Source organism: Vigna angularis, chromosome 2, assembly GCF_016808095.1.
Source record: "Vigna angularis cultivar LongXiaoDou No.4 chromosome 2, ASM1680809v1, whole genome shotgun sequence".
Classification (NCBI taxonomy): domain Eukaryota; kingdom Viridiplantae; phylum Streptophyta; class Magnoliopsida; order Fabales; family Fabaceae; genus Vigna; species Vigna angularis.
This window is the reverse complement of record NC_068971.1, coordinates 19111616-19136571: the sequence shown is the minus strand read 5'-3', so window position 1 is coordinate 19136571 and position 24956 is coordinate 19111616. Positions and strand designations below refer to the sequence as shown.

Sequence of the window (24956 nt, the reverse complement as noted above, 5' to 3'; positions counted from 1 at the left end):
TATAACCATGTATCAGAGTAAAAATAATGGTTGATGCAATTATGCTATCATGTGCAATTTTCAAAACACTCTGTTTTGATATGCAGCAGATATGAAGCAAAGAGTATGATGAATGCATGATATCACTTTAAACAGTATGTATGATACCAGTAGAAGAATGAATATATCAGAGTAAATGATTCTGCAACATAAGGTACAATGTTCAAAATAATGCATATGTAATGATTTTCAAATCAGTTTTGAACAGTATGCAACAATTTGAATCTTCTAAAAGAATGAAGAACAAATATAGCATGTTAGTAGGCATGAATCAGTAGAGATGAGTATAAAACCAAGTTCTCAACTTTTAATCGATTCCATTGAGAGTATAACCGGTTAACTTTGCTGAACAACAAACAAATTGTGGATAGAAAGTTGACTGCTTTCTATGAAAATCTGGGGATAAAGCATGTTACTAGTTCGGTTGAGCATCCTCAAACGAACGGGCAGACAGAGATAGTCAACAAGGGCATAGCTAAGGAGTTAAAGAGGCGACTGGGAGAAGCTAAGGGTGCATGGGTAGATGAGCTTCTAGAAGTGCTATGGGACTATCGTTGTACCTCGCACGGTACCACAGGAGAGACACCTTTTAGCCTAACATATGTCACAGATGCAATGTTGCCAGTTGAAGTAGGTGAACGGGCAGTACAGAGAGAGCTTGAAGACATGGGAAGAAATGAAGAACAATTACGGGTAGAGTTAGATACCTTGCAGGAAAGAAGGGAGGTAGCAGTTGTTCATGCGGAGGTCCAAAGGAGATTAATAGTGCGCCAGTATAATACTAAGGAACGACCGCGACAATTCGTTGAAGGTGATCTGATGTGACGTAAAACTGCGAAAGCTCATAGAAACCGCGTCCACGGGAAGTTTGCAACTAATTGGGAGGGCCCATCGGAGTCGTGAAAAATCTTGACAATGGAGTTACCACTTGGTATGCTTCTCATCTTAAATTTTATTTCAGTTAAGTACCTTATGTAATTTGACATTTAAGTAATAATACCGGATGATTTCAGTGATTATCTATTTATGCATCGTCCTAGTAATCTTCAACCTAGGGAATGATTTTGTAACTCCTAGCTTCCGCTACTCGGTGAGGAACAACTTTGTAATTCTCACCTGAGCCTCTTTAACCTAGGGAACATTTTCGTAACTCCTAGCGTCTGCTGCTCGGTGACGACCATTTCTGTAACTCTCACCTGAGCCTCTTCAACCTAGGCAACATTTTCGTAACTCCTAGCATCCACCATTCGGTGAAGAACGTGTTCGGAACTCTCACCTGAGCCTCTTCGACCTAGGGAACATTTTCGTAACTCCTAGCATCCGCTGCTCGGTGAGGAACGTTTTCATAACTCTCACCTAAGCCTCTTCGACCTAGGGAATGTTCCAAGTGAATTCCTAGAGTCTATCGTTCGGTGAGGAATGTTTTCGTAACTCTCACCTAAGTCGTCAACCTAAGTAAACCCCTAGCTTCCACTGTTGTTCTAAGTAAAATCTCACGAGTACTTAACCTAGGGAGCATGTTAAGACCTCCTAATATCTATTGATCGTCAAGGATTAACCCACAGGTGCTCGCAAAGCATACCTAAATAATACTATTAAAAGTGTAACAAAAAGATGAGAAATTAAGAAGGAGTAGTTGTAACTTGATCATTAATTAACGATGAGATTCATATAAAAAATGGCTCCAACAACAAAACAAAATGTTTTGTCAAAATAACCTATTACAAAAATTTGTGTTAACAAAATTTCTTGTTCCTCTTGTGTGAAGAGACAAATCTCGCTCGGAAAGACTTCCTTTTTCCGCCACCTTTGCGAGGAGCATCCTTGGGTGTGGGTGTTGCAATGGGAGGGGTGACGGAGGGCTCCCGAGTTATTCTCAGGGTAGGATTCATGGGTCGGGAAGGAAGGGATTTGGACACAGGAGGCCGAGCGAGAGAGGAAGAAGTTCCCTCCCCAATCTTCTGACGCTCTTCTTTTCATGGAGCCATCATCATCAAGAAAGCTTTGCCTTTTTCCATTCTGCCAAAAAGATTTGCGACGAGAAAGAAAATTTAGATAAGTTACAAATGGCATCCTATTAACAGTTCGGCAAGTGTACCGAATCGTATCAAGTAATAACAAATGGTAAGACCAAGTATCGTTTCCCTAGAGACTCACGGCCTAAACAGTTATGTGATTTCTTGATTAAATAAGACTTGTAAATGAAATCATTGTGTTTATATTGCGGAAAATAAACATGAATGCAAGTGTTGATCAATTGGATTGAAAAATGAAAAAGTGATTGATGTAAAATATGGAATGATTATGTTGTTGGGGTTTCCGACTTATCCTATCCATACTCATGTATTTATGAATTCATCTTTCTTCATTAATGTTAATGCCACTTTCTAATTTACCTTAAACCCGATGTCTCGGTGAAGAAATCCTAATCCTAATTACTATTTCACAATGTCTTGTCTCCCTAGCAATTAATCATACATTACATTCGCATAGAAGCTTAAAGGCAACCGATCCTCCTATTCCTATGTCTTGGTAATATTGCTTCCGGGAGAATTTCCCAGTTCTAGATTTTCTCATATGTCTCCATAGTGACAAAATCAATAATCATGCAATTGAATGAGTTAAACAAATCATGCATCGAGTATAGAGAAAAAAACCCTAACAATTAATGAATTAAAGCATATATAATCAAGAATCAATTCAATACATGAGAGTTTCAAAGGATTACATCGTTTCCCCGAAAACAATGGAAGTTTAGTTCACCATAGACATGGTAAAACTAGATGAAAATAATGAAAAGAATGAAAGATAGAACCCTAAAAGTTGAAGATCGGAGGTTCCGCATCCAAAATCCGCCTCCGAGGGGTGAAAGGAGTGTAATTTCGCCTCTTTCTGTCCAAAGATATCAACCCTAGGTCGACTAAACCTTTATATAGTTTATTAAAAATACAGAAAATTGGCCCAAGCTCAAGTAGACAGCGCTCAGCGGTAGAATTGCGCTCAGCAGTAGGTGCGACACTCAGAGTGACGCTCAGCGGTGGCGCCCAAGCGTGAAACAGTGCACTTAACAGCAGACTCTGGTGCTCAGCGGTAGGAATGTCGCTTAGCGGTGACTGCAATACTTGGATTAGCCCTCAACGATGGCGCTTAAGCATCAGACAGAGAATTCAATCAGCAAGCTTAGCGCTGAGCGGTGGCAGCGATTCTTCTTTTGTGCAATTTTCCTTCCTTTCCTGAGTCCAACTCCTTACTACTTCAACTTCATCATCCAATTCATCTTAATTCCTGTCAAAACAAGGAAAAAAAGCATAAACCCATCCAACTCTCTTATTTTCCCAACTTAAGCAAAAACACGATTTCAAGCTAGTTTCTAAGTCATAAAGGGTGTTTTTTATGTCAAAATTAAGTATAAAAATAACAGTTGTTCAATCGTTATCACATCCCAACGAAAACAAGCTCAAAATTCTTGCCAAACACTCTAGTACATAAAGCGTTGGAACCAAGGAAGCCGATGAACGCCCGAGAAGAGGTCTTTCGGGATAGCTGATTGAGCTGACGGAGAACGTCTAGCTCGTCTAGATTCATAGCAAACTTGGCCCACGAGATCACTCTCATAGGGTGCTTAGTCCTGTAGAACGAAAATTTGGGTCGGTCATCATCGGAATAAAAGCTAGACCGATAAACCTCCTTTATCGAGACCTTAAAGAAAATTCTTCTTGAATTCTTTGTATGAAGGGTTGGATAAAGTGAAAAGTTGAATATCCTTTACGGGTGAGAGGGATACCCAATATTTATTAGAGTGTGGCACGATGCTCTGCGCGCTTTGTACAATCTTTCAATATGATTGTACAACCTTTCGGTTATTCTGGAGACTGATTTGGTTTGGTTTTTAGTTAGCTCGGAAGAGAGCCTCCAGAATATTTGAGTGTTTGAGGGTGGACAAGGGGAAACCTTGGTTGATCTCATCAACAACTCTAAATGAGAAGGGGCTGAGTTTCATGGTGGCGGAGATGAAGGACTTCAAGATCCGGCTCCAGGGGATGACCGTGGGAAGGAAGGGGCGACTCGCGATCACGGCGGTGGCGACTCGCGATCATGGCGCTGGCGACTCGTGGAGGTGGTTGTGGTAGAGTCAAAGGGAGAGGGAGGGAGAGGAGATGAGAAAGATTGACTAATGTCAGAAAAAAAAAATGACGTGACACACCACCGTTAGCCACCTTAGCTGATTTTTAACGCCGTTGATTTTGAAGGACAAAAAACTATGGTTTCCTTAAGGAGAAGGATCAAAATGTAGCTTAGTTTGAAAGAGGGACTAAAAACAAATTCGCTTGATAGTTTACGGACTAAAAACATATTCAACCCGAATTTTATTTATGACCGTCTAGATTGAAGTTGAAAGATAAAAGATTTATGCTCAATTTTAATTATTATTAGTTTAATTTTTATTCTTTATGCAATTTCATTAAAATGATATATTATAATTTTTATTAATGTATAAAAAAAGAATTCATTAGAATTTGGAAAAAAAAATAAAGAGATATTTATAATAATTATAAACTACTATAATTATTTTTTATAATTTTTTACAAATATTTTTTTTAATTTTATTAACTTTATTTCATCATTATATTTATAAAAATTAATAAATATTTTATTATAATGAAATTTTATTTAGTACTTTAATTTAATATATATAATTATATTTTCTTTTAAATATTTAATATTAAAAAATAAAAATACATCTTTAAAAATTAAATATTTCATAACATCAAGTTTTTTTATCATGATTTTGATTTTGATTTTTTAAAATTAATTAATTAATATTAAAATAGTAAGAAAATAAATAACAAGTTCAATATAAATATATCATTTAATTGGAGATGAAATAAAAGAATTATATAGACATGTGAATGGATTTTTGTTAGAAATGAGTACATGATAATCAAATTCTTCTTGATCCCCTCGATTTCCATCCTTACTCTTATTGTTTATATAATCAAAATGTCACGGTATTAATTTTGAAATAATTTTTTAAATTAGTTGGTGTCGTTTTAAATTAATAAATATTTTAATGATTACTCATGACATTATTTCAAATACACATTGTTAATAATGAGTCATAACAAGTTAAGTGTATTTTTTACACATATTTTACAATTCAAAATAACTGTAAAAAATCATGAAATAACATTAACTATATACAATTTTCAAATTATTGATTGTAATATAATAGTAATCTTCTAACTTATTTTATTAAAAATACTGATTAATCAGTTTAAAATAAAACATCTAACAGAAAAAGCAGTTGCAAGACCCAAATTGAAAATAATAAATATCTAAATTTCAAAAGATTCACAGGTAAAAAACTTATTTGAACCCTAAGTATAATCATTTGTAAAAGCAGTAGCGAATCAAAATCCAAAACGGCACTATTTAGCTTCAAACCCTATCTCTCTCCGCTTTTCTCCAATTCAGAGAATGCCAGACATGCTTGACCACAACGGCGCTCCCATCAGTTCAGTAAACGCCACCCCCAGCCGCGTGGCCACCATAAGCGTGGTGGATCACTGTCTCCCTTATGAAACCCACAACCTATACGATGTTACTTTCCACACTCACACCATCCACACCCTCCTCACCTCCGATCCCTCCCTCGTTCATTCTTGGATCTCCACCAACGTCCGCAGCCATCAAACTGGGCTCATGGTGGGCCTGGACATCGAGTGGCGGCCCAACACGCAGCGCAACATGCAGAATCCTGTCGCCACACTCCAACTATGTCTTGGTCAACACTGCCTCGTCTTCCAGATCCTTCACTCCCCTTCAATTCCTCCTTCGCTAGTTTCCTTCCTTGCTGATTCCAATGTCACATTCTTTGGTGTTGGGATAGAAGAAGACGCTGAGAAGCTTCTAGAAGATTACAATCTCCATGTTGTTAATATTCGCGACCTTCGTTCTTTTGCGGCAGAGAAGCTTCGTGACAGGGAATTGAACCGAGCCGGGATTAAATCGTTGGGCCTCCGCGTGCTGGGTTTGGAGTTTGAGAAGCCCAAACGAATCTCGAGGAGTAGGTGGGACAATCCCTGGCTCACTCCACAGCAGGTTCAGTACGCGACTGTCGATGCTTTTCTCTCTTACGAGATTGGACGCAGATTGAGTGTGTAAGTTAACTAATAGTATGGTTCCTCTGATCGCATTTTTAGGAAAGAAAAATTAAAGAAAAAAATTGACTTTTGTATAAATTAAAAATAACAATTAAAAAAAAGAAAGTTAATTTTAATTCTTATTTTATTTTCTTATAAATGCTTACAGAGAACCCATTATTAGCTTATTTACTTATTTACAATTTTAGCAAATTCCATATGTTTATATCTGTATTGTTATATATATTTATGTTGCTACTGGTTATGTTTATGTGTGTTTTCAAGAACTCATGATAATAAGGTTTTATTTATTTTGAGATATCATAATATGTGTATGGTATTAAAACAAAGTAGTTGGGTTGACTCTTAAAGAATTATTTGGTTATATTATAGTTTTTAACATTATATATTGGTTTTTAATTAAAGAAAATTTAATGTGTTTTTGTTTGTAAAATTAGAAATGCTCAAACAGTATAAAGTGATAAATATTAAATAAAATGATAATTACAAGATAAAATTTTGCTTACAAAATGAAAATATTAAATAAAATGACAATTACAAAAATGAAAAAAAAAATTGAATATATATTTTATTCTTTTTTTCACTACATAATAATACCTAATTTTTAGGCACTTTTTGTTTTAAGAGTTACCACTTCCATTTCCATGTATTTTGTTGTATTATTGGCTATTTAATAAACTTTTTAATTTAATAAACGCATCCTCTTGGTATTAATTGTAATACATATTTTTTATTCCTTTCAAATTTGTACTAGACATGATACATAAGTAGCACCTTGTGAAGATTAACAACGATAAATTCTCATAAAAAATTCTTTATTTTGATGGTCAACATTATAATTATTAGAGTAAATTGATGGTAAACTTGTACCGTTTGGACCATTGCTTTAATTAGGTCAGTGTTAAAGGTAACTAGATGAAAAAGCTTCATGGGTGTTGGGTCATAATTGGGCTAGAGCTAAAGTTGTTGTTATTGGGTCAATGGACTGGACAAATAAACAATTAATAAGTCTTAACCAATCAGTTAAGATAGCCACTGAATTAGTTATAACTAATTGACAATTAATTAAAATATTAATCGTTTATTGGTAATGGGTCGGACCTAACTGTAAATTCATTCTAATATATATATATATATATATATATATATATATATATATATATATATATATATATATGTTTGACAAAAAGGTTAGGTAACTAATTCTGAGTACTCACTTTTTATTGAATATTATCACTATTATCACACAAAGTCCCTGACTTAAACGTCATAGTGCCTTTTGCAGGTACCCTCCCACTTAGTAACCAATTCTGAGTACTCACTGATTTGAGCGTTAGAGTGTCTTTTGCAAGTACTCTCCCACTTGGTTCGGATTGAAAGAATTTGAAGTAAGAGGTTTAGAGGTTAGAAGGTAAGGAAGAAGACAACATAAAGATGTGTCTTTGGATCCTACACAATTATATACAAAAACATATTATATTATTTATATATATATATATATATATATATATATATATTCGAGAGCTCATATCATGAAAAGAAAAAAAAATTATTAATTAAATATGATGTAATATTGCTAAAATTAGTTAGTTATATATCTAACGCATTTTTGTTGTAAGTATCTTTAACAATTTATTTTAAAGAGATCCTTACATGTAAAAACATTGTACGATACCTTGTCTTAAACTCATGCTTTTTTTTATAAGGTTAAATATTTTTCAGTTTTATTGGATGGTTTTAAAAACGTAGTGGAGGGAATTTGAGGAGTACAAAACGCAAGAAATCGCCGCCAAAGAACGCCGCCCAAGGACACGAGAATAATTGCACCAAAACCCAATGAAAACGCATTTTAATCGGTTCAAATGAAAGATAATGATGCATCAAAGAGTGATCTAATCGGAGTAAAATTATTTTAAAACGGTGCAAAAGTGAGAAAACGAACCTGAAAAGCGTAACCCGTAGAGAGAAAACGCGACGAAGATGATGAACAATAAGTGCGCGTAATGGCTGTCTCGCGTTCACAATGTTTTAATGCCGAAATTTAGACGTCGATTCCCCCAATTAACAGACGTCTAAAGTGCTTTAGAAGTCGGAGTGGCGGGATCAAACGTCTAAATGGAGTCAAAAAGTGACTTTTTAAATTTCTGGGTTAGGGTTTAGACGTCGGTTCCCCCAATTAACAGACGTCTAAAGTGCTTTAGAAGTCGGAGTGGCGGGATCGGACGTGTAAATGGAGTCAAAAAATGACTTTTTAAATTTTTAGGTTTAGGGTTTAGACGTCGGTTCCCCCAATAACAGACGTCTAAATAGAATAGAAAGTTACTTTTTATTAACTTTTTCGTTTAGTTTTGGCGTCTGTTCGGGAGAGCCGACTGTCAACACCCAATTTCGTCCGGGTGACTAAATAAAATAGGTTTGATGAAAATTATTTTATTTTATGTTATTCTAATTTTATTTTATGTTATTTTACTTTGTTATTTTGAGTTATTGTATTTGAGTCTATTTTATTATACTGTATTTTATTTCATTTATTTTATTTTAATCTTATTTTGGTTATTTTTTATTTATTTTTTATTTAGAGTTATTTCATTATGTTTTATTTTTATCTATTTTTACGTCAATTTTTTTTACTCAAACTTTTAAGTTAAACGTTAACAAACAAAAAAATCTAAAAAAAGAAAAAAGAAAAAAGAAACAAAACATAGAAATGTCAGTCCAATTTGAGCCAACTTTAGCGTTTTCGCTTTTTGGTTCCATCACGTCCCATTTTGGTGCAAATGTTCTGCTCGTCATGCATGCTGCACCTACACTGTCTTAGCAGAGCAGAACAGGAGGCGGTGGCAGGAAGCAACCATTGGACAGGCCATGCTTTTGACTCTAAGCGGGATCTGAAGCGTGAACAAGGGAGGAGGGGGAATCTCGACTCTTCTCACCTTCAAAACCAACCACTATCTTGCATCGAGGCAAAGCTCCGTTTCATCACTGGTAACCTAGAGAAAGCACAATGTCTGAGAGCTAAGAAAAAAGCTGGGAGGAAAAGTAAAAGGGGATTGGACACGCAGCCTGGGACCTTCATCTTCACTGGACCATCATCCATTGCCGAGAAGGAGACATTGGCACCTGCAGAGAAAAACAAGAGACACCATTCAACAAGGAAAGGGAGGAAGAAGCCAGTCAAAGGGAGAGGGAGAGATTCATTGGAGGCGCAAGGTTGGCAGTAGCAATCGGATCTTCAGGAGGTAAGTAATGCCTTGCACTCCATGTTCTACTAAGTTGGTTACTTTCCCATGAATATACCTTTGTTACGTTGTTGTTAAATTTGCATATGATTGTGTCATGGTTATTTGTATACGGGACATTGTTACCAAACACCATCGTCACCCTCCCCACACTCACTGAATCATCATCCATTGGAACCTCTCTCCCAACCATTCCATAACGTCTTCTGCTTCTTCGAAGAAGACCCTTCTCTTTGCGCGTGTCCCGTTCCCTTCACCACATTATCCATCACCATCCTTTTCCATCCTATTCTCAAATAAGCCAAACCAAAATTCTGTTTTTGAAGCCATATCACCATTGAGATGGTATCTGGAATGGTATTTGTTTCGTTGCATTTGGCTGTGTTCTGTAACTTCGTATGGATGCTCTCCCTCGCCACTCATTCATCCCCAACTCCAACACCATAAACATGGCTTTAATGTATCCCTTCACCTGAAAAGCAGAGAATCAACATCCACATTCACACTCATACGTACACAAACACGTTCCAATCATGTACAATGAAGTTGTGAAAATCCATTCTCGGTTTCTCCTCTTCGAAGACATGGAGCAGCGCGAGCCTTCTGATTTTCCATAGCCTTCAACGTTTGACACCACCATTCGTCGGAGCGGGGAGAAGATCATGAACCGAGTAGAAGGTGGTGGCGCGGGGTCGGTTTGAAGAAGTTGTGGTGCACGTGCAGCGAAGGCAGAACCCTTCTCGGGGTTGCCGCTCTCGAACGCGGAGAAGAGGGAAAGGGATTGCCCCCTTTGCAAACGAAGAAGAGAAGGAGAGAGGTAGAGGAACGAGGGCTTGGCGCGGCAACTGGCAGGATCTGTGGCGGTCGGTGCACGGGCGGCGGTCGGTCTTGGCGGAGGTGGTGGTGCATGTGTAGAGGAAGCAAACCCCTCCCTGGGTCATCATCTCCGAAGCGAGAAGAGAGGAAGGGCGAAGGCGTTGCGGCCAACAGTGGCCACGGTGGGGCGAGGTCTCGCCGACGGTGTCGAGACGAGGTGTCGCCAGTGTCGCGGTGGCTGATTCCGGCTGAAGAGGTGGTGAGCCTGCGGAGAGAGTAAGAGACCTTGGGTCTCTGGAGAGTGTGTGAGCTGAGGGAGTGAGCTTACGGGAGAGTGTTGGATCTGAGTGGGTGAGGAATGGAAGGGGAATGCTGAACCCCTAGGGGATTCTAGGTCAGAAAAGCCACCCCGGGCCAGTGCTTGGTCAAGCCCAAGAAGAAAAACTCCTTTCTCCTTCGCGCAGCCCCCATTTTTCACCCGCGCACCCCCACACCACCCCCGGGCTAGTGCTGGGTCAAGCCCAAGAAGAAAAAACTCCTTTCTCCTTCGCGCAACCCCCGTTTTTCACCCGCACACCCCCATACGTTCTCTTGGCCTGGGCTCAGGCCCATCCTGTTCTTAAAAAATAATAACAAAAAAAATAAAATTCATTTTCTTGCTTGTACCCCCTATTCTCACTTCCTCACCCCCTATTCTCATTTCCTCACCCCCTTTCAGTTTGGGTTTAGGCTCAATCTGTTTATAAAAGGAAAAATAATTTAGACACCCCATTTTCTCATTTGAGCACCCCCACTAGTTGTTTTATTTTATTACTTATTTATTTATTTGCTTTTATTTATTTATTTTATTTTGTTCCCTTATTTATCTTAAAAATAAAATATATATATATATATATATATATATATACAAAATTTACAAAAATATTTTAAAGGTTTAGGCACATGTGTGATCGCCCGCATCGTCCTTGTGCTAAAACCTTTTCTTCTTCTTTTCTAAAAAATAATAATATTAAAATATTTTAAAGGTTTAGGCACATGTGTGATCGCACACATCGTCCTTGTGCTAAAACCTTTTCTTCTTCTTTTATAAAAAAAATAATAAAATATTTTAAAGGTTTAGGCACATGTGTGATCGCACGCATCGTGCTTTAGCTAAAACCTTTTCTTCTTCTTTTCTAAACTAGAATAAAAATATTTTAAAGGTTAAGCACATGTGTGATCGCTCGCATCGTCCTTGTGCTAAAAACCTTTTCTCTTTCTTTTATAAAAAATACCAAAAAAATATTTTAAAGGTTAAGCACATGTGTGATCGCTCGCATCGTCCTTGTGCTAAAAATCTTTTCTCTTTCTTTTATAAAAAAATACCAAAAATAAAAAAAAAAACCTTCAAAAACTAAAAACATCCATTTTGAATAAACATTCTTTCAGCCATGAAAACATCCTTTCTGAACAAGCAATCTTTTACCCAGAACTACGTGATCCTTGATTCTCCATCAAAAGTGGAGATACGTAGGAGCAAGGTTAGCCCTTGTCAGGTTCACTTCCCAAAAATCCAAAATCATTTCAAAACAAATTTTCAAACAATTTCCAAACAAACTTTCTCAAACAGCTCCAAAAGAACTACGTAACCCTGATTTCTCATTCTGAATGAGAATACGTAGGAGCGAGGTCAATCCTTGTCGGGCCCAAAAAATTAAAAAATATATTTTGTTTATTTAGAGTTTTATTTTAGGGGATAGTTAAACATTTTGAAAACCACATCATATTCGCGTATTTAGTTAAAGGTACTGCCTTCGGGCAGGCGTTGTAGGGTGCTAATACCTTCCCTACACGTAACCGACTCCCGAACCCAGAATCTGGTTTTCGTGGACCGTGTCTTATTATTTTATGGTTTTTCTGTAGTTTTCCATAATAAACTATGGTGGCGACTCCAAATCTCTTTTCAAAATCCATTTCTTTTTTGGATCGTCGTCCCGTCGCGATTCCGGTTGCGACACCGACATATATGAGTATTTAGACATTGGGCCCCTCCATAGCCAACGTCTAAATATTTGTTTTATTTACGAAAAATGCCATCGGTCATTTTTTACATTGGATATTCGAGAGTTATACATCTAAAGAGTGACGTTAAAGGTATTTTCTGTACTAGTGAAAAATGTTCCATACCCTGCACAATTCAAACAAAGAGTGTGATATTATCTCATACAAAAAATAACAGCATACAAAGATTCCCCATAGTTTCTTACATCCTTAACACCAATTGCAATGACCTTTCCTCCGAGTCAAAGAGTGGTACTTATATTGTATTGATATATGAAACAACATTAATAGATGACATTAGAGTCACAACCAAGTCATCTGTCACCATGTACATTGCTTGTCCTTTCACAAATCCAAATATCAGCTTATGCAAACTTAGTCCAAACTTTTGCATAAACCAACTCGATTAGACATTTGATTGTGCTTATAAGACACAACCTTTGTCTTGAATTTACATGTTTCAACCTTTGTGAAGGGAAACCCAAGGTTTGGACTGATGAGGTTGTACGTGGAAGAAGTAAAGGAAGGTTGCGGGCGTCGGTTTAAGAGCTAAACCGGAGCAGATGGCAGAGAACGCTTGTATGAAGGCCCAACCGTTCGGGTGAAGCTGTGTAGGAGCCACGTTGAGTGTTCTCATTACACCCATTTGGAAGTCAGAGAAGGGGAGAAGAACCTTCAAGTCTTTGAACATGGTGGCATAAACGTAGAAGAAGTCGGTGGGGTAGTTACCCCGATCGTGGCAAACGCGCTGGGTCATGTGGCAGATGGCCAGTTTGAAATGCCTCGCGTCGGCCGCTGCCTTCACCAGACAAATCTGGCCGATTAAATCCCGGAAGGGTTGACGGTGGTGAAAGGAAGAAGAAATTTGCCTAACTTCATGAGGCACCCAGTCGTAGCCGGGGACAGTTGGCCAAGCTCGAGGCTTCCCATCCCAAGCGCCGGTGGAGTCCACATGGATGGCAACTTCGTCAGGAGCGTCACTATCGACCAAAAGATCAGAGGAATTCCCTGAAGGCGAGGCCCTAGCGCCGGTTATGGTAATGGCAACCAAGGATGAAGATGGACTGGCGATGTCATCGTCAGCGTACCCCCTACCCTCGTCGTTGGAGAAGTCAGAATACATGGTTACCTGAGAAGTGGAAAGCAAGAAGCGAACATTTGCACCAAAATGGGAGATGGCGTGATGGAACCAAAAAGCGCAAAACGCTAAAGTTGGCTCAAATTGGACTGACATTTCTATGTTTTGTTTCTTTTTTCTTTTTTCTTTTTCTAGATTTTTTTGTTTGTTAACGTTTAACTTAAAAGTTTGAGTAAAAAAAATTGACGTAAAAATAGATAAAAATAAAACATAATGAAATAACTCTAAATAAAAAATAAATAAAAAATAACCAAAATAAGATTAAAATAAAATGAATGAAATAAAATACAGTATAATAATCATAAAATAAAATTAGAATAACATAAAATAAAATAATTTTCATCAAACCTATATTATTTAGTCACCCGGACGAAATTGGGTGTTGATAGTCGGCTCTCCCGAACAGATGCCAAAACTAAACGAAAAAGTTAATAAAAAGTAACTTTTTATTCTATTTAGACGTCTGTTATTGGGGGAACCAACGTCTAAACCCTAAACCTAAAAATTTCAAAAGTCATTTTTTGACTCCATTTACACGTCCGATCCCGCCACTCCGACTTCTAAAGCACTTTAGACGTCTGTTAATTGGGAGAACCAACGTCTAAACCCTAACCCATAAATTTAAAAAGTCACTTTTTGACTCCATTTAGACGTCTGATCCCGCCACTCCGACTTCTAAAGCACTTTAGAAGTCTCTTAATTGGGGGAACCGACATCTAAACCCTAACCCAGAAATTTAAAAAGTCACTTTTTGACTCCATTTAGACGTCTGATCCCGCCACTCCGACTTCTAAAGCACTTTAGACGTCTGTTAATTGGGGGAACCGAAGTCTAAATTTCGGCATTAAAACACTGTGAACGCGAGACAGCCATTACGCGCACTTATTGTTCATCATCTTCGTCGCGTTTTCTCTCTACGAGTTACGCTTTTCAGGTTCGTTTTCTCACTTTTGGACCGTTTTAAAATAATTTTACTCCGATTAGATCACTCTTTGATGCATTATCTTTTATTTGAACCGATTAAAATGCGTTTTCGTTGGGTTTTGGTGCAATTATTCTCGTGTCCTTGGGCGGCGTTCTTTGGCGGCGATTTCTTGCGTTTTGTACGCCTCAAATTCCCTCCACTACGTTTTTAAAACCATCCAATAAAACTGAAAAATATTTAACCTTATAAAAAAAAGCATGAGTTTAAGACAAGGGATCGTTCAATGTTTTTACATGTAAAGATCTCTTTAAAATAAATTGTTAAAGGTACTTACAACAAAAATGCGTTAGATATATAACTAACTAATTTTAACAATATTACATCATATTTAATTAATAATTTTTTTTTCTTTTCATGATATGAGCTCTCGAATATATATATATATATATATATATATATATATATATATATATATATATATAATATATATATAATATGTTTTTGTATATAATTGTGTAGGATCCAAAGACACATCTTTATGTTGTCTTCTTCCTTACCTTCTAACCTCTGAACCTCTTACTTCAAATTCTTTCAATCCGAACCAAGTGGGAGAGTACTTGCAAAAGACACTCTGACGCTCAAATCAGTGATTTTGCCTGATAATAGTGATATTGCCTGATAATAGTGATAATATTCAATAGAAAATGAGTACTCAGAATTGGTTACTAAGTGGGAGGGTACCTGCAAAAGGCACTATGACGTTTAAGTCAGGGACTTTGTGTGATAATAGTGATAATATTCAATAAAAAGTGAGTACTCAGAATTAGTTACCTAACCTTTTTGTCAAACATATATATATATATATATATATATATATATATATATATATATATATATATATATATATATATATATATATATTAGAATGAATTTACAGTTAGGTCCGACCCATTACCAATAAACGATTAATATTTTAATTAATTGTCAATTAGTTATAACTAATTCAGTGGCTATCTTAACTGATTGGTTAAGACTTATTAATTGTTTATTTGTCCAGTCCATTGACCCAATAACAACAACTTTAGCTCTAGCCCAATTATGACCCAACACCCATGAAGCTTTTTCATCTAGTTACCTTTAACACTGACCTAATTAAAGCAATGGTCCAAACGGTACAAGTTTACCATCAATTTACTCTAATAATTATAATGTTGACCATCAAAATAAAGAATTTTTTATGAGAATTTATCGTTGTTAATCTTCACAAGGTGCTACTTATGTATCATGTCTAGTACAAATTTGAAAGGAATAAAAAATATGTATTACAATTAATACCAAGAGGATGCGTTTATTAAATTAAAAAGTTTATTAAATAGCCAATAATACAACAAAATACATGGAAATGGAAGTGGTAACTCTTAAAACAAAAAGTGCCTAAAAATTAGGTATTATTATGTAGTGAAAAAAAGAATAAAATATATATTCAATTTTTTTTTTCATTTTTGTAATTGTCATTTTATTTAATATTTTCATTTTGTAAGCAAAATTTTATCTTGTAATTATCATTTTATTTAATATTTATCACTTTATACTGTTTGAGCATTTCTAATTTTACAAACAAAAACACATTAAATTTTCTTTAATTAAAAACCAATATATAATGTTAAAAACTATAATATAACCAAATAATTCTTTAAGAGTCAACCCAACTACTTTGTTTTAATACCATACACATATTATGATATCTCAAAATAAATAAAACCTTATTATCATGAGTTCTTGAAAACACACATAAACATAACCAGTAGCAACATAAATATATATAACAATACAGATATAAACATATGGAATTTGCTAAAATTGTAAATAAGTAAATAAGCTAATAATGGGTTCTCTGTAAGCATTTATAAGAAAATAAAATAAGAATTAAAATTAACTTTCTTTTTTTTAATTGTTATTTTTAATTTATACAAAAGTCAATTTTTTTCTTTAATTTTTCTTTCCTAAAAATGCGATCAGAGGAACCATACTATTAGTTAACTTACACACTCAATCTGCGTCCAATCTCGTAAGAGAGAAAAGCATCGACAGTCGCGTACTGAACCTGCTGTGGAGTGAGCCAGGGATTGTCCCACCTACTCCTCGAGATTCGTTTGGGCTTCTCAAACTCCAAACCCAGCACGCGGAGGCCCAACGATTTAATCCCGGCTCGGTTCAATTCCCTGTCACGAAGCTTCTCTGCCGCAAAAGAACGAAGGTCGCGAATATTAACAACATGGAGATTGTAATCTTCTAGAAGCTTCTCAGCGTCTTCTTCTATCCCAACACCAAAGAATGTGACATTGGAATCAGCAAGGAAGGAAACTAGCGAAGGAGGAATTGAAGGGGAGTGAAGGATCTGGAAGACGAGGCAGTGTTGACCAAGACATAGTTGGAGTGTGGCGACAGGATTCTGCATGTTGCGCTGCGTGTTGGGCCGCCACTCGATGTCCAGGCCCACCATGAGCCCAGTTTGATGGCTGCGGACGTTGGTGGAGATCCAAGAATGAACGAGGGAGGGATCGGAGGTGAGGAGGGTGTGGATGGTGTGAGTGTGGAAAGTAACATCGTATAGGTTGTGGGTTTCATAAGGGAGACAGTGATCCACCACGCTTATGGTGGCCACGCGGCTGGGGGTGGCGTTTACTGAACTGATGGGAGCGCCGTTGTGGTCAAGCATGTCTGGCATTCTCTGAATTGGAGAAAAGCGGAGAGAGATAGGGTTTGAAGCTAAATAGTGCCGTTTTGGATTTTGATTCGCTACTGCTTTTACAAATGATTATACTTAGGGTTCAAATAAGTTTTTTACCTGTGAATCTTTTGAAATTTAGATATTTATTATTTTCAATTTGGGTCTTGCAACTGCTTTTTCTGTTAGATGTTTTATTTTAAACTGATTAATCAGTATTTTTAATAAAATAAGTTAGAAGATTACTATTATATTACAATCAATAATTTGAAAATTGTATATAGTTAATGTTATTTCATGATTTTTTACAGTTATTTTGAATTGTAAAATATGTGTAAAAAATACACTTAACTTGTTATGACTCATTATTAACAATGTGTATTTGAAATAATGTCATGAGTAATCATTAAAATATTTATTAATTTAAAACGACACCAACTAATTTAAAAAATTATTTCAAAATTAATACCGTGACATTTTGATTATATAAACAATAAGAGTAAGGATGGAAATCGAGGGGATCAAGAAGAATTTGATTATCATGTACTCATTTCTAACAAAAATCCATTCACATGTCTATATAATTCTTTTATTTCATCTCCAATTAAATGATATATTTATATTGAACTTGTTATTTATTTTCTTACTATTTTAATATTAATTAATTAATTTTAAAAAATCAAAATCAAAATCATGATAAAAAAACTTGATGTTATGAAATATTTAATTTTTAAAGATGTATTTTTATTTTTTAATATTAAATATTTAAAAGAAAATATAATTATATATATTAAATTAAAGTACTAAATAAAATTTCATTATAATAAAATATTTATTAATTTTTATAAATATAATGATGAAATAAAGTTAATAAAATTAAAAAAAATATTTGTAAAAAATTATAAAAAATAATTATAGTAGTTTATAATTATTATAAATATCTCTTTATTTTTTTTTCCAAATTCTAATGAATTCTTTTTTTATACATTAATAAAAATTATAATATATCATTTTAATGAAATTGCATAAAGAATAAAAATTAAACTAATAATAATTAAAATTGAGCATAAATCTTTTATCTTTCAACTTCAATCTAGACGGTCATAAATAAAATTCGGGTTGAATATGTTTTTAGTCCGTAAACTATCAAGCGAATTTGTTTTTAGTCCCTCTTTCAAACTAAGCTACATTTTGATCCTTCTCCTTAAGGAAACCATAGTTTTTTGTCCTTCAAAATCAACGGCGTTAAAAATCAGCTAAGGTGGCTAACGGTGGTGTGTCACGTCATTTTTTTTTTCTGACATTAGTCAATCTTTCTCATCTCCTCTCCCTCCCTCTCCCTTTGACTCTACCACAACCACCTCCACGAGTCGCCAGCGCCATGATCGCGAGTCGCCACCGCCGTGATCGCGAGTCGCCCCTTCCTTCCCACGGTCATCCCCTGGAGCCGGATCTTGAAGTCCTTCATCTCCGCCACCATGAAACTCAGCCCCTTCTCATTTAGAGTTGTTGATGAGATCAACCAAGGTTTCCCCTTGTCCACCCTCAAACACTCAAATATTCTGGAGGCTCTCTTCCGAGCTAACTAAAAACCAAACCAAATCAGTCTCCAGAATAACCGAAAGGTTGTACAATCATATTGAAAGATTGTACAAAGCGCGCAGAGCATCTTGCTTCACTTGCCATTGGGATTGTGATACAGTTTTACTAGCCTCTAAACTTTTTAGGGTGCTAACAAGGAATGGTATTGCACCAGAGAAACCAACTATGGGTTTATTTGAATCCAAAGCACTCAATCCAAGGAAATTCGCAACAATCGCTTCGGCCACCGACGAATTTGAATCCCTTGATTTAAAAAGGTTTTAGCATCTTGTGTACAGTGCCGATTTTCACTACAGTCGCTTTGTTTATGAAATAATTAAATTAACATTAAATTTCAGATATATGAATATTTGGGTAAACACCACGGTGGATTTTGAATGAAAGTGTAAATTACGCACGCATCATTACTGATTCCGAGATTGAGCAAAGCATAGAGTGAAGCGATTTGTGAATGAGCGTCTTCCGAATCGAGCATTTCGACGAGAGGAGGAATTACTTCAAGCATTGCGAGATTCGTTCTTGCTTCGACATCTTCCTTCGCTAGCAACCTCACTCTCTCTGCCGCGATTCTCCGCATCGAGAGGTCTTCTTCGCGCAACTCCTTCACCACTCGCTTCAGCTCCGCCAATGCCTCCTCTTTCCTCTCCGCCTCCGCATCTGTTTTCGTCTCTGCCGCGTTCAGTAGATCCGACAACTTCTCCGACCTCTTCTCTGACCTCTCCTCCTTCTCTACATGGCTAGCCACCAAGCTAAAGTCACCAACGTTTCTTTCGCCACCACCACGCTGCCGATAGCGGTAGCGGGAGGTGTTGGCGATAGCGGTAGCGGGAGGTGCTGCCGCAGTTGACGGCATCAAAGATCAAGCGGCAGAGCACACAAAAGTTTGGAAGAAAACACAAAAGAGAAGAACATGCAGAAGATGCAAGGAAGGAGACGACACAAAGGGAGAAAAGCTGGGAAAAGTTTACTGAGTGTCAGAGAAAAAAATGACGTGACACATCACCGTTAGCCACCTCAGCTGATTTTTAACGCTATTGGTTTTGGAGGACAAAAAATTATGGTTTCCCTAAGGAGAATGACCAAAATGTAGTTTAGTTTGAAAGAGGGACTAAAAACAAATTCGCTTGATAGTTTAGGGACTAAAAACATATTTAACCCAATAAAATTCACTACAATGACATTAAGTTATTATAATATGATAAATAAAATGTATGAATATAGTTATGGTGATAAAAAACATATTTATGATAATGAGTTGGAAATAAAATTAATTATAAAAAAAATAATCACAATAGTATTTCACATTATAAAAATAAACAACCAATTAAAAATATTATAAATAAGTAAAAATGATAAAATGTGTCTTAGAAACTATTTGATAGAAAATTTAACGAAATTCAGAAAGAAAAGCAAATGCAAAATTAAATGCGATAAGATGAAAAAGTAAAACTTAAGAAAAACTTTTAAGATATATCAAACTAGTCAAACTTTTAATAAATAATGCGAAAAGAATTAATAAAATAAATGAAACTGTTTCGGTAGGGTTTGGACGTCCCCTGCTAAAACACTCCTGGTTGTATTGAAGATTGGGTGGACGTTAAAGACCGGACGGACAAACGTTGTTCGAAGTGCTTCAGGTTGAAGACCAGGCGGACGTTACTTCAAGCGGACGAACGTTGGGAGCTGGAGGAACGTTGAAGCGGATGGACGATTCTTATACCGAACGAGTGTTGAAGACTTGTCAAACGTAGCTCCATGCGGACGGACGTTGGGAGCTGGACAAACGTTGAAGCGCACAGACGATTCTTGTAGTGGACGGGTGTTGCAGACTTTTCGGGCGTAGCTCGCTCTCCCTCCTTCTCCAAGCCAGATGGGGGGTACCTGTTAAAGGTGCTCCGATGCTCAAGTCAGTAAAATGACCGAACGGTTATCACAAGTGATGTAAGTAGTGCATAATGTGCATCGTGTGCAGTCTAGTGTGAAGTCATACCTGAGACCTTTATTTATGGCAGTTGTAATGGGTTGTAATGGGCTTTTACCTTTCACTGGCCTAATAACGGCCCAATGACACCTTAACCTGCATTCGAGTGTTAATGAGTTATCGTTGTTTATAATCTAACCATGCGATCGACCTGGCGGTTGGTCGACTGGCCTGGTCGGTCGGCCGGTATGGGTGGTCGGCTTGGACGATCGATCAGTATGGGTGGTCGGCCTAGTGGTTGGTGAGCCGGGATGGTCAGTCGGCCGATATGAGTGATCGACCTGAGAAGAGTGGTTCGGTTCACGGGGCAGGAGAACCATATGGTACGTAGGACCATTCAGTTCACGGGGTCGGAAGGGTCATACAATACATAAATTAAGGATAAAAAACTAAAAAAGATAAGTTTTTTATATTACCTACTGAAAGAAAGATTTACGTAATTGCATACTAAAATTTAAGAATAAAATACTTTTTGAAAAAAATAAAGTAGAAATATTCAAATAATACAAACTATTTGATTCATTATAATTGGTAATACATCTTTCCAACTTAATCCCATAAAGATTGAACATAAAACATGCCAAATAATTAAAAAAAGTAAATGTGTGTAAAGGAAGAAAAAAAAATAAAACTAAAAAGTAAGAGAATAATATATATATATATATATATATATATATATATATATATATATATATATATATGTATATATATTTTAATGATGCACAAATACTTTAATAATTTAAACGAAATAAGATGAGTATTAGGACTGATATGAGAAAAGAAATAAGTAGGTATATACATACATATCCTCTCTTGACTCTTGAAAAAAAAAATATATTTCTCATATCTACATGGATAAGTTTATTTAAATAGAAAACAAATTTAACAATTTGATAATTTAAAATGACAATAATTAATTAAAGAAAAGATTTTCAATTTAAAATGACAACAATTAATTGAAGAAAATATTTTAAAAAATAATATTGTGATAATTTAGTTGTTTTTTATTTTAATTGTACGATTAACTTTTTTAAAATCATATTTTGTGAAAATATGTCAAAATAAAAAAAGAAATGAAAGGTTCAACTGTGGAAAGATTTATAAAATAGAGTGGTCCGAGTGAGATTAAATATTTTATTTCTAACATGTCCAGCTTATAAATAGAAAATTTTATCATTATTCGAATTTGAAGTTAAAAATATCACCATATCTATAAACCTAAAAAGTTATAATAATTACGAAATATATATCAAAAGTAATTTATTAATTATTTAATTTAAAATATTTTTTTTTGTTACTATAAAAGATAAAACAATTTATTAATTATTTTAAAAGATTTATTTATTTAAAAGTGTTTTGGTTGAAAGAGTCTCAGGTCCATAATCCTTTCTGGTTCTGCTCTGTTCTAATCGTGTAATCTTCTTCAAGAACGCAATCAACACCAACTGGTTGTTGCCAACAGGTTGTTGACCTGCAGAATACACTCTAACGCTCAAGTCAGACATGTTTCTTAAAGAGGTATCTATTTGATTAGAATGGAAAACAATGTCTTTACCTAGACATTAATCGTGTATTTATAGACCTTATAACAATCAAGTTCATTAACTAATCATTAATACCATATATTCATATTTGATATGACAATGGAACCATTAATATTGTATATTCATATTTGATACGACAATCAAACCATTAATGTCGTATATTCATAATTGATACAACAATCAAACCATTAATTAACCATTAATACCTGTTGATATACTTGTTAATTACCCATAGATGATTGTTGCTCTCATAATTAGACTTTAATTACCTAAAGTTGCTCCCTTGACCGATTGGCTACCCCTATCGGTAAGTTGATTCTCATTGTAATGTTGATCGTTATATTTCATATAATACAAAGGTCCCCCAAGCCCCGAGCGATTTTCATCAATGGCGAAGGGATTTTCCTTTATGCCGATCGATTTGAAAAGGGCGCAAAAATGCAGTTTACTTGTGTAGTTAACTTTTAAAGTAATCGCTAATCATGATACACGTCAAGATGTGGGATCTATGTTTGTTGAATTTGAAAGGTCGAGTTTCCCTAGCCGTCAGATTCGAGTGTGATGGACGATTGAGATTGGAATCTGGAAACCACTTTTTTGGCTATAAATAGGAGGTGGGGTCGCTGTCACTATCACGCCTTCTTCTCACCCCTCTTCGTCAACTGATCCATGCATCCTTCTCTTTTTAGGTAACTATGTCTTCTACCACGCGGTCGTTCGATGAGCCTGCTGGTAAAAGTCAGGGGTGTTAACACTCGACAAGTGTACCGAATCGTATCAAGTAATAATAAAATGGTAAGACCAATTATTGTTGATTAAATTAGACTTATAAACGAAATCTTTTAGATTTAGATGCAAATACTGAAAAGTAAATATGAATGCATGTGTTGATCCATTGGATTGAAAGAAGCAAAAGAGATTGATGCAAAATATGGAATGATGTTGTTGTTGGAGTTTCCGATTTATCCTATCCACTCTCATGTATTCAAGAATTCATCTTTCTTCATTAATGTTAATGCCACTTTCTAATTTACCTTAAACCCGATGTCTCGGTGAAGAAAGCCTACTCCTAATCACTAGTTTACAATGTCTTGTCTCCCTAGCAATTATTCATGCATTACATTCGCACAGAAACTAAGGCAACCAATCATCCTATCCCTATGTCTAAGTAATATTGCTCTTGGGAGAATTTCCTAAGTTCTAGATGTATCTATATGTGTCCATATAAATAACATCAATGATCATGCCATTGAATGAGTTAAACAAAGCATGCATAGAGTAAAGAAGAAAAACCCTAACAATTAATAATGAAGCAAAGCATATGAGATATATAACCAATTCAATACATGAGAGTTTCAAAGGATTACATCGGTTCCCCAACAACAATGGAGGTTTAGTTCACCATAGACATGGTGAAACTAGATGAAAAACAATGAAAGAATGAAAGATAGAACCCTAGAATTTGAAGAAAGGAGCTTTCGCATCCAAAATCCTCCTCCAAGGGGTGAAGAAAGTGTGATTTCGCCTCTTTTTGTCCAAAGATACTAACCCTAGGTCGACTAAAACCTTATATAGTTTATTAAGAATTACAGAAAATAGGCTCAAGCCCAACTAAATGGCGCTCAGCGGCACTTTTTCCGCTCAGCGGTAAGTGCGGCTCTTCAAGATGACGCTCCGCTACAATTTTAGCCCTCAGTGGTGACTACGGTGCTTCAGAACGCCGCTCAGCGGTAAAAGTTGCGCTGAGCGGCGAATGCGTCTCTTCTTTTGTGCACTTTTACTTCGTTTCCTGAGTCTAGCTCTTTACTACTTCAAATTCTTTCATCTAATTCATCTTAATTCCTGCCAAAACAAGGAAAACCAAGCATAAAACCTATCCAAATCTCTTATTTCCAAAACTTAAGCAAAAACATGATTTCAAGCTAGATTCTAAGTCATAAAGGTTGTTTTTAATATCAAAACTAAGTATAAAAAGAACGGCTTTTCAACCGTTATCAAGGGGTATGCTAACGTTGGGGCGGAGTCATCTTCGTCAGTAGGGTCTTCCATCTTGGGTTCCACCGGTGGAGGGGATCAACCAGTGGCAGGTGAGGAAGCTGTAGAGGAGAGAAAAGTAGAAATAAAGATTGACATGGCTGGAGAATGGGATGGGATTAACATTGCTCCTCTTCTAGCGGTTGCTGGGTGTGACTAGGCCCTCCACGAGGTAGGACTGTATACAGCCTTCTTTGTTACCAGTGCATTTTTGGAGTACCTTGTCATCCGAGTGACTATACTAGCCAGTATGCAAGATGTCGAGAGTATCAAGTTGGTTGTCTGCAAAATGAATGAGCGCGCCTGTCACAGGTAGGTAGGTTATGACACCGATTTTTTCTATGTGTATACCACCTTTTTCCGTGACCTGGGCATTCGTCTCCCTTTTACAGAATTCTTGATGGATGTTCTTCGTGCATTAAATGTGGTTCCAACTCAACTTCACTCGAACGGGTGGGCATATATGCAGACGTTTACCGTTGTTTGCACTACGCTTGCCCTTACGCCCACACCTGCTTCATTTCTCTATTTTTTTCGTGCCACACTCCAATAAATCATGGGTATCCCTCTCACCCGTAAAGGATATTCAACTTTTCACTTTATCCAACCCTTCATACAAAGAATTCAAGAAGAATTTTCTTTAAGGTCTCGATAAAGGAGGTCAATCGGTCTAGCTTTTATTCGGACGATGACCGACCCAAATTTT

General features: G+C 36.1%; 2 protein-coding genes across 4 annotated transcripts; one reads left to right on the top strand and one right to left on the bottom strand.

Moving 5' to 3' along the window:
• The first annotated feature begins 5426 nt into the window (after positions 1–5426).
• Positions 5427–7631, top strand: LOC128195581 (3'-5' exonuclease-like). 2 transcript variants are annotated; one of them, XM_052873616.1, is made up of 2 exons: positions 5427–6200; positions 7489–7631. In XM_052873616.1, exons 1-2 carry the CDS (start codon positions 5518–5520, stop codon positions 7502–7504), a joined length of 699 nt encoding a protein of 232 aa, XP_052729576.1. In that variant the 5' UTR covers positions 5427–5517; the 3' UTR covers positions 7505–7631. The 2 variants fall into 2 exon arrangements, with proteins under 2 accessions (XP_052729576.1, XP_052729575.1); XM_052873615.1 differs by having other exon boundaries at positions 7477–7628.
• Positions 7632–14990: 7359 nt separating this feature from the next.
• On the bottom strand, positions 14991–17183 carry LOC108318782 (3'-5' exonuclease). Of its 2 annotated transcripts, none has more exons than XM_052873617.1 (2): positions 16407–17183; positions 14991–15114 (listed from the first exon to the last, which is right to left on the bottom strand). In XM_052873617.1, exons 1-2 carry the CDS (start codon positions 17087–17089, stop codon positions 15087–15089), a joined length of 711 nt encoding a protein of 236 aa, XP_052729577.1. In that variant the 5' UTR covers positions 17090–17183; the 3' UTR covers positions 14991–15086. The 2 variants fall into 2 exon arrangements, with proteins under 2 accessions (XP_052729577.1, XP_052729578.1); XM_052873618.1 differs by having other exon boundaries at positions 15072–15102.
• Between the last annotated feature and the right edge of the window lie 7773 nt (positions 17184–24956).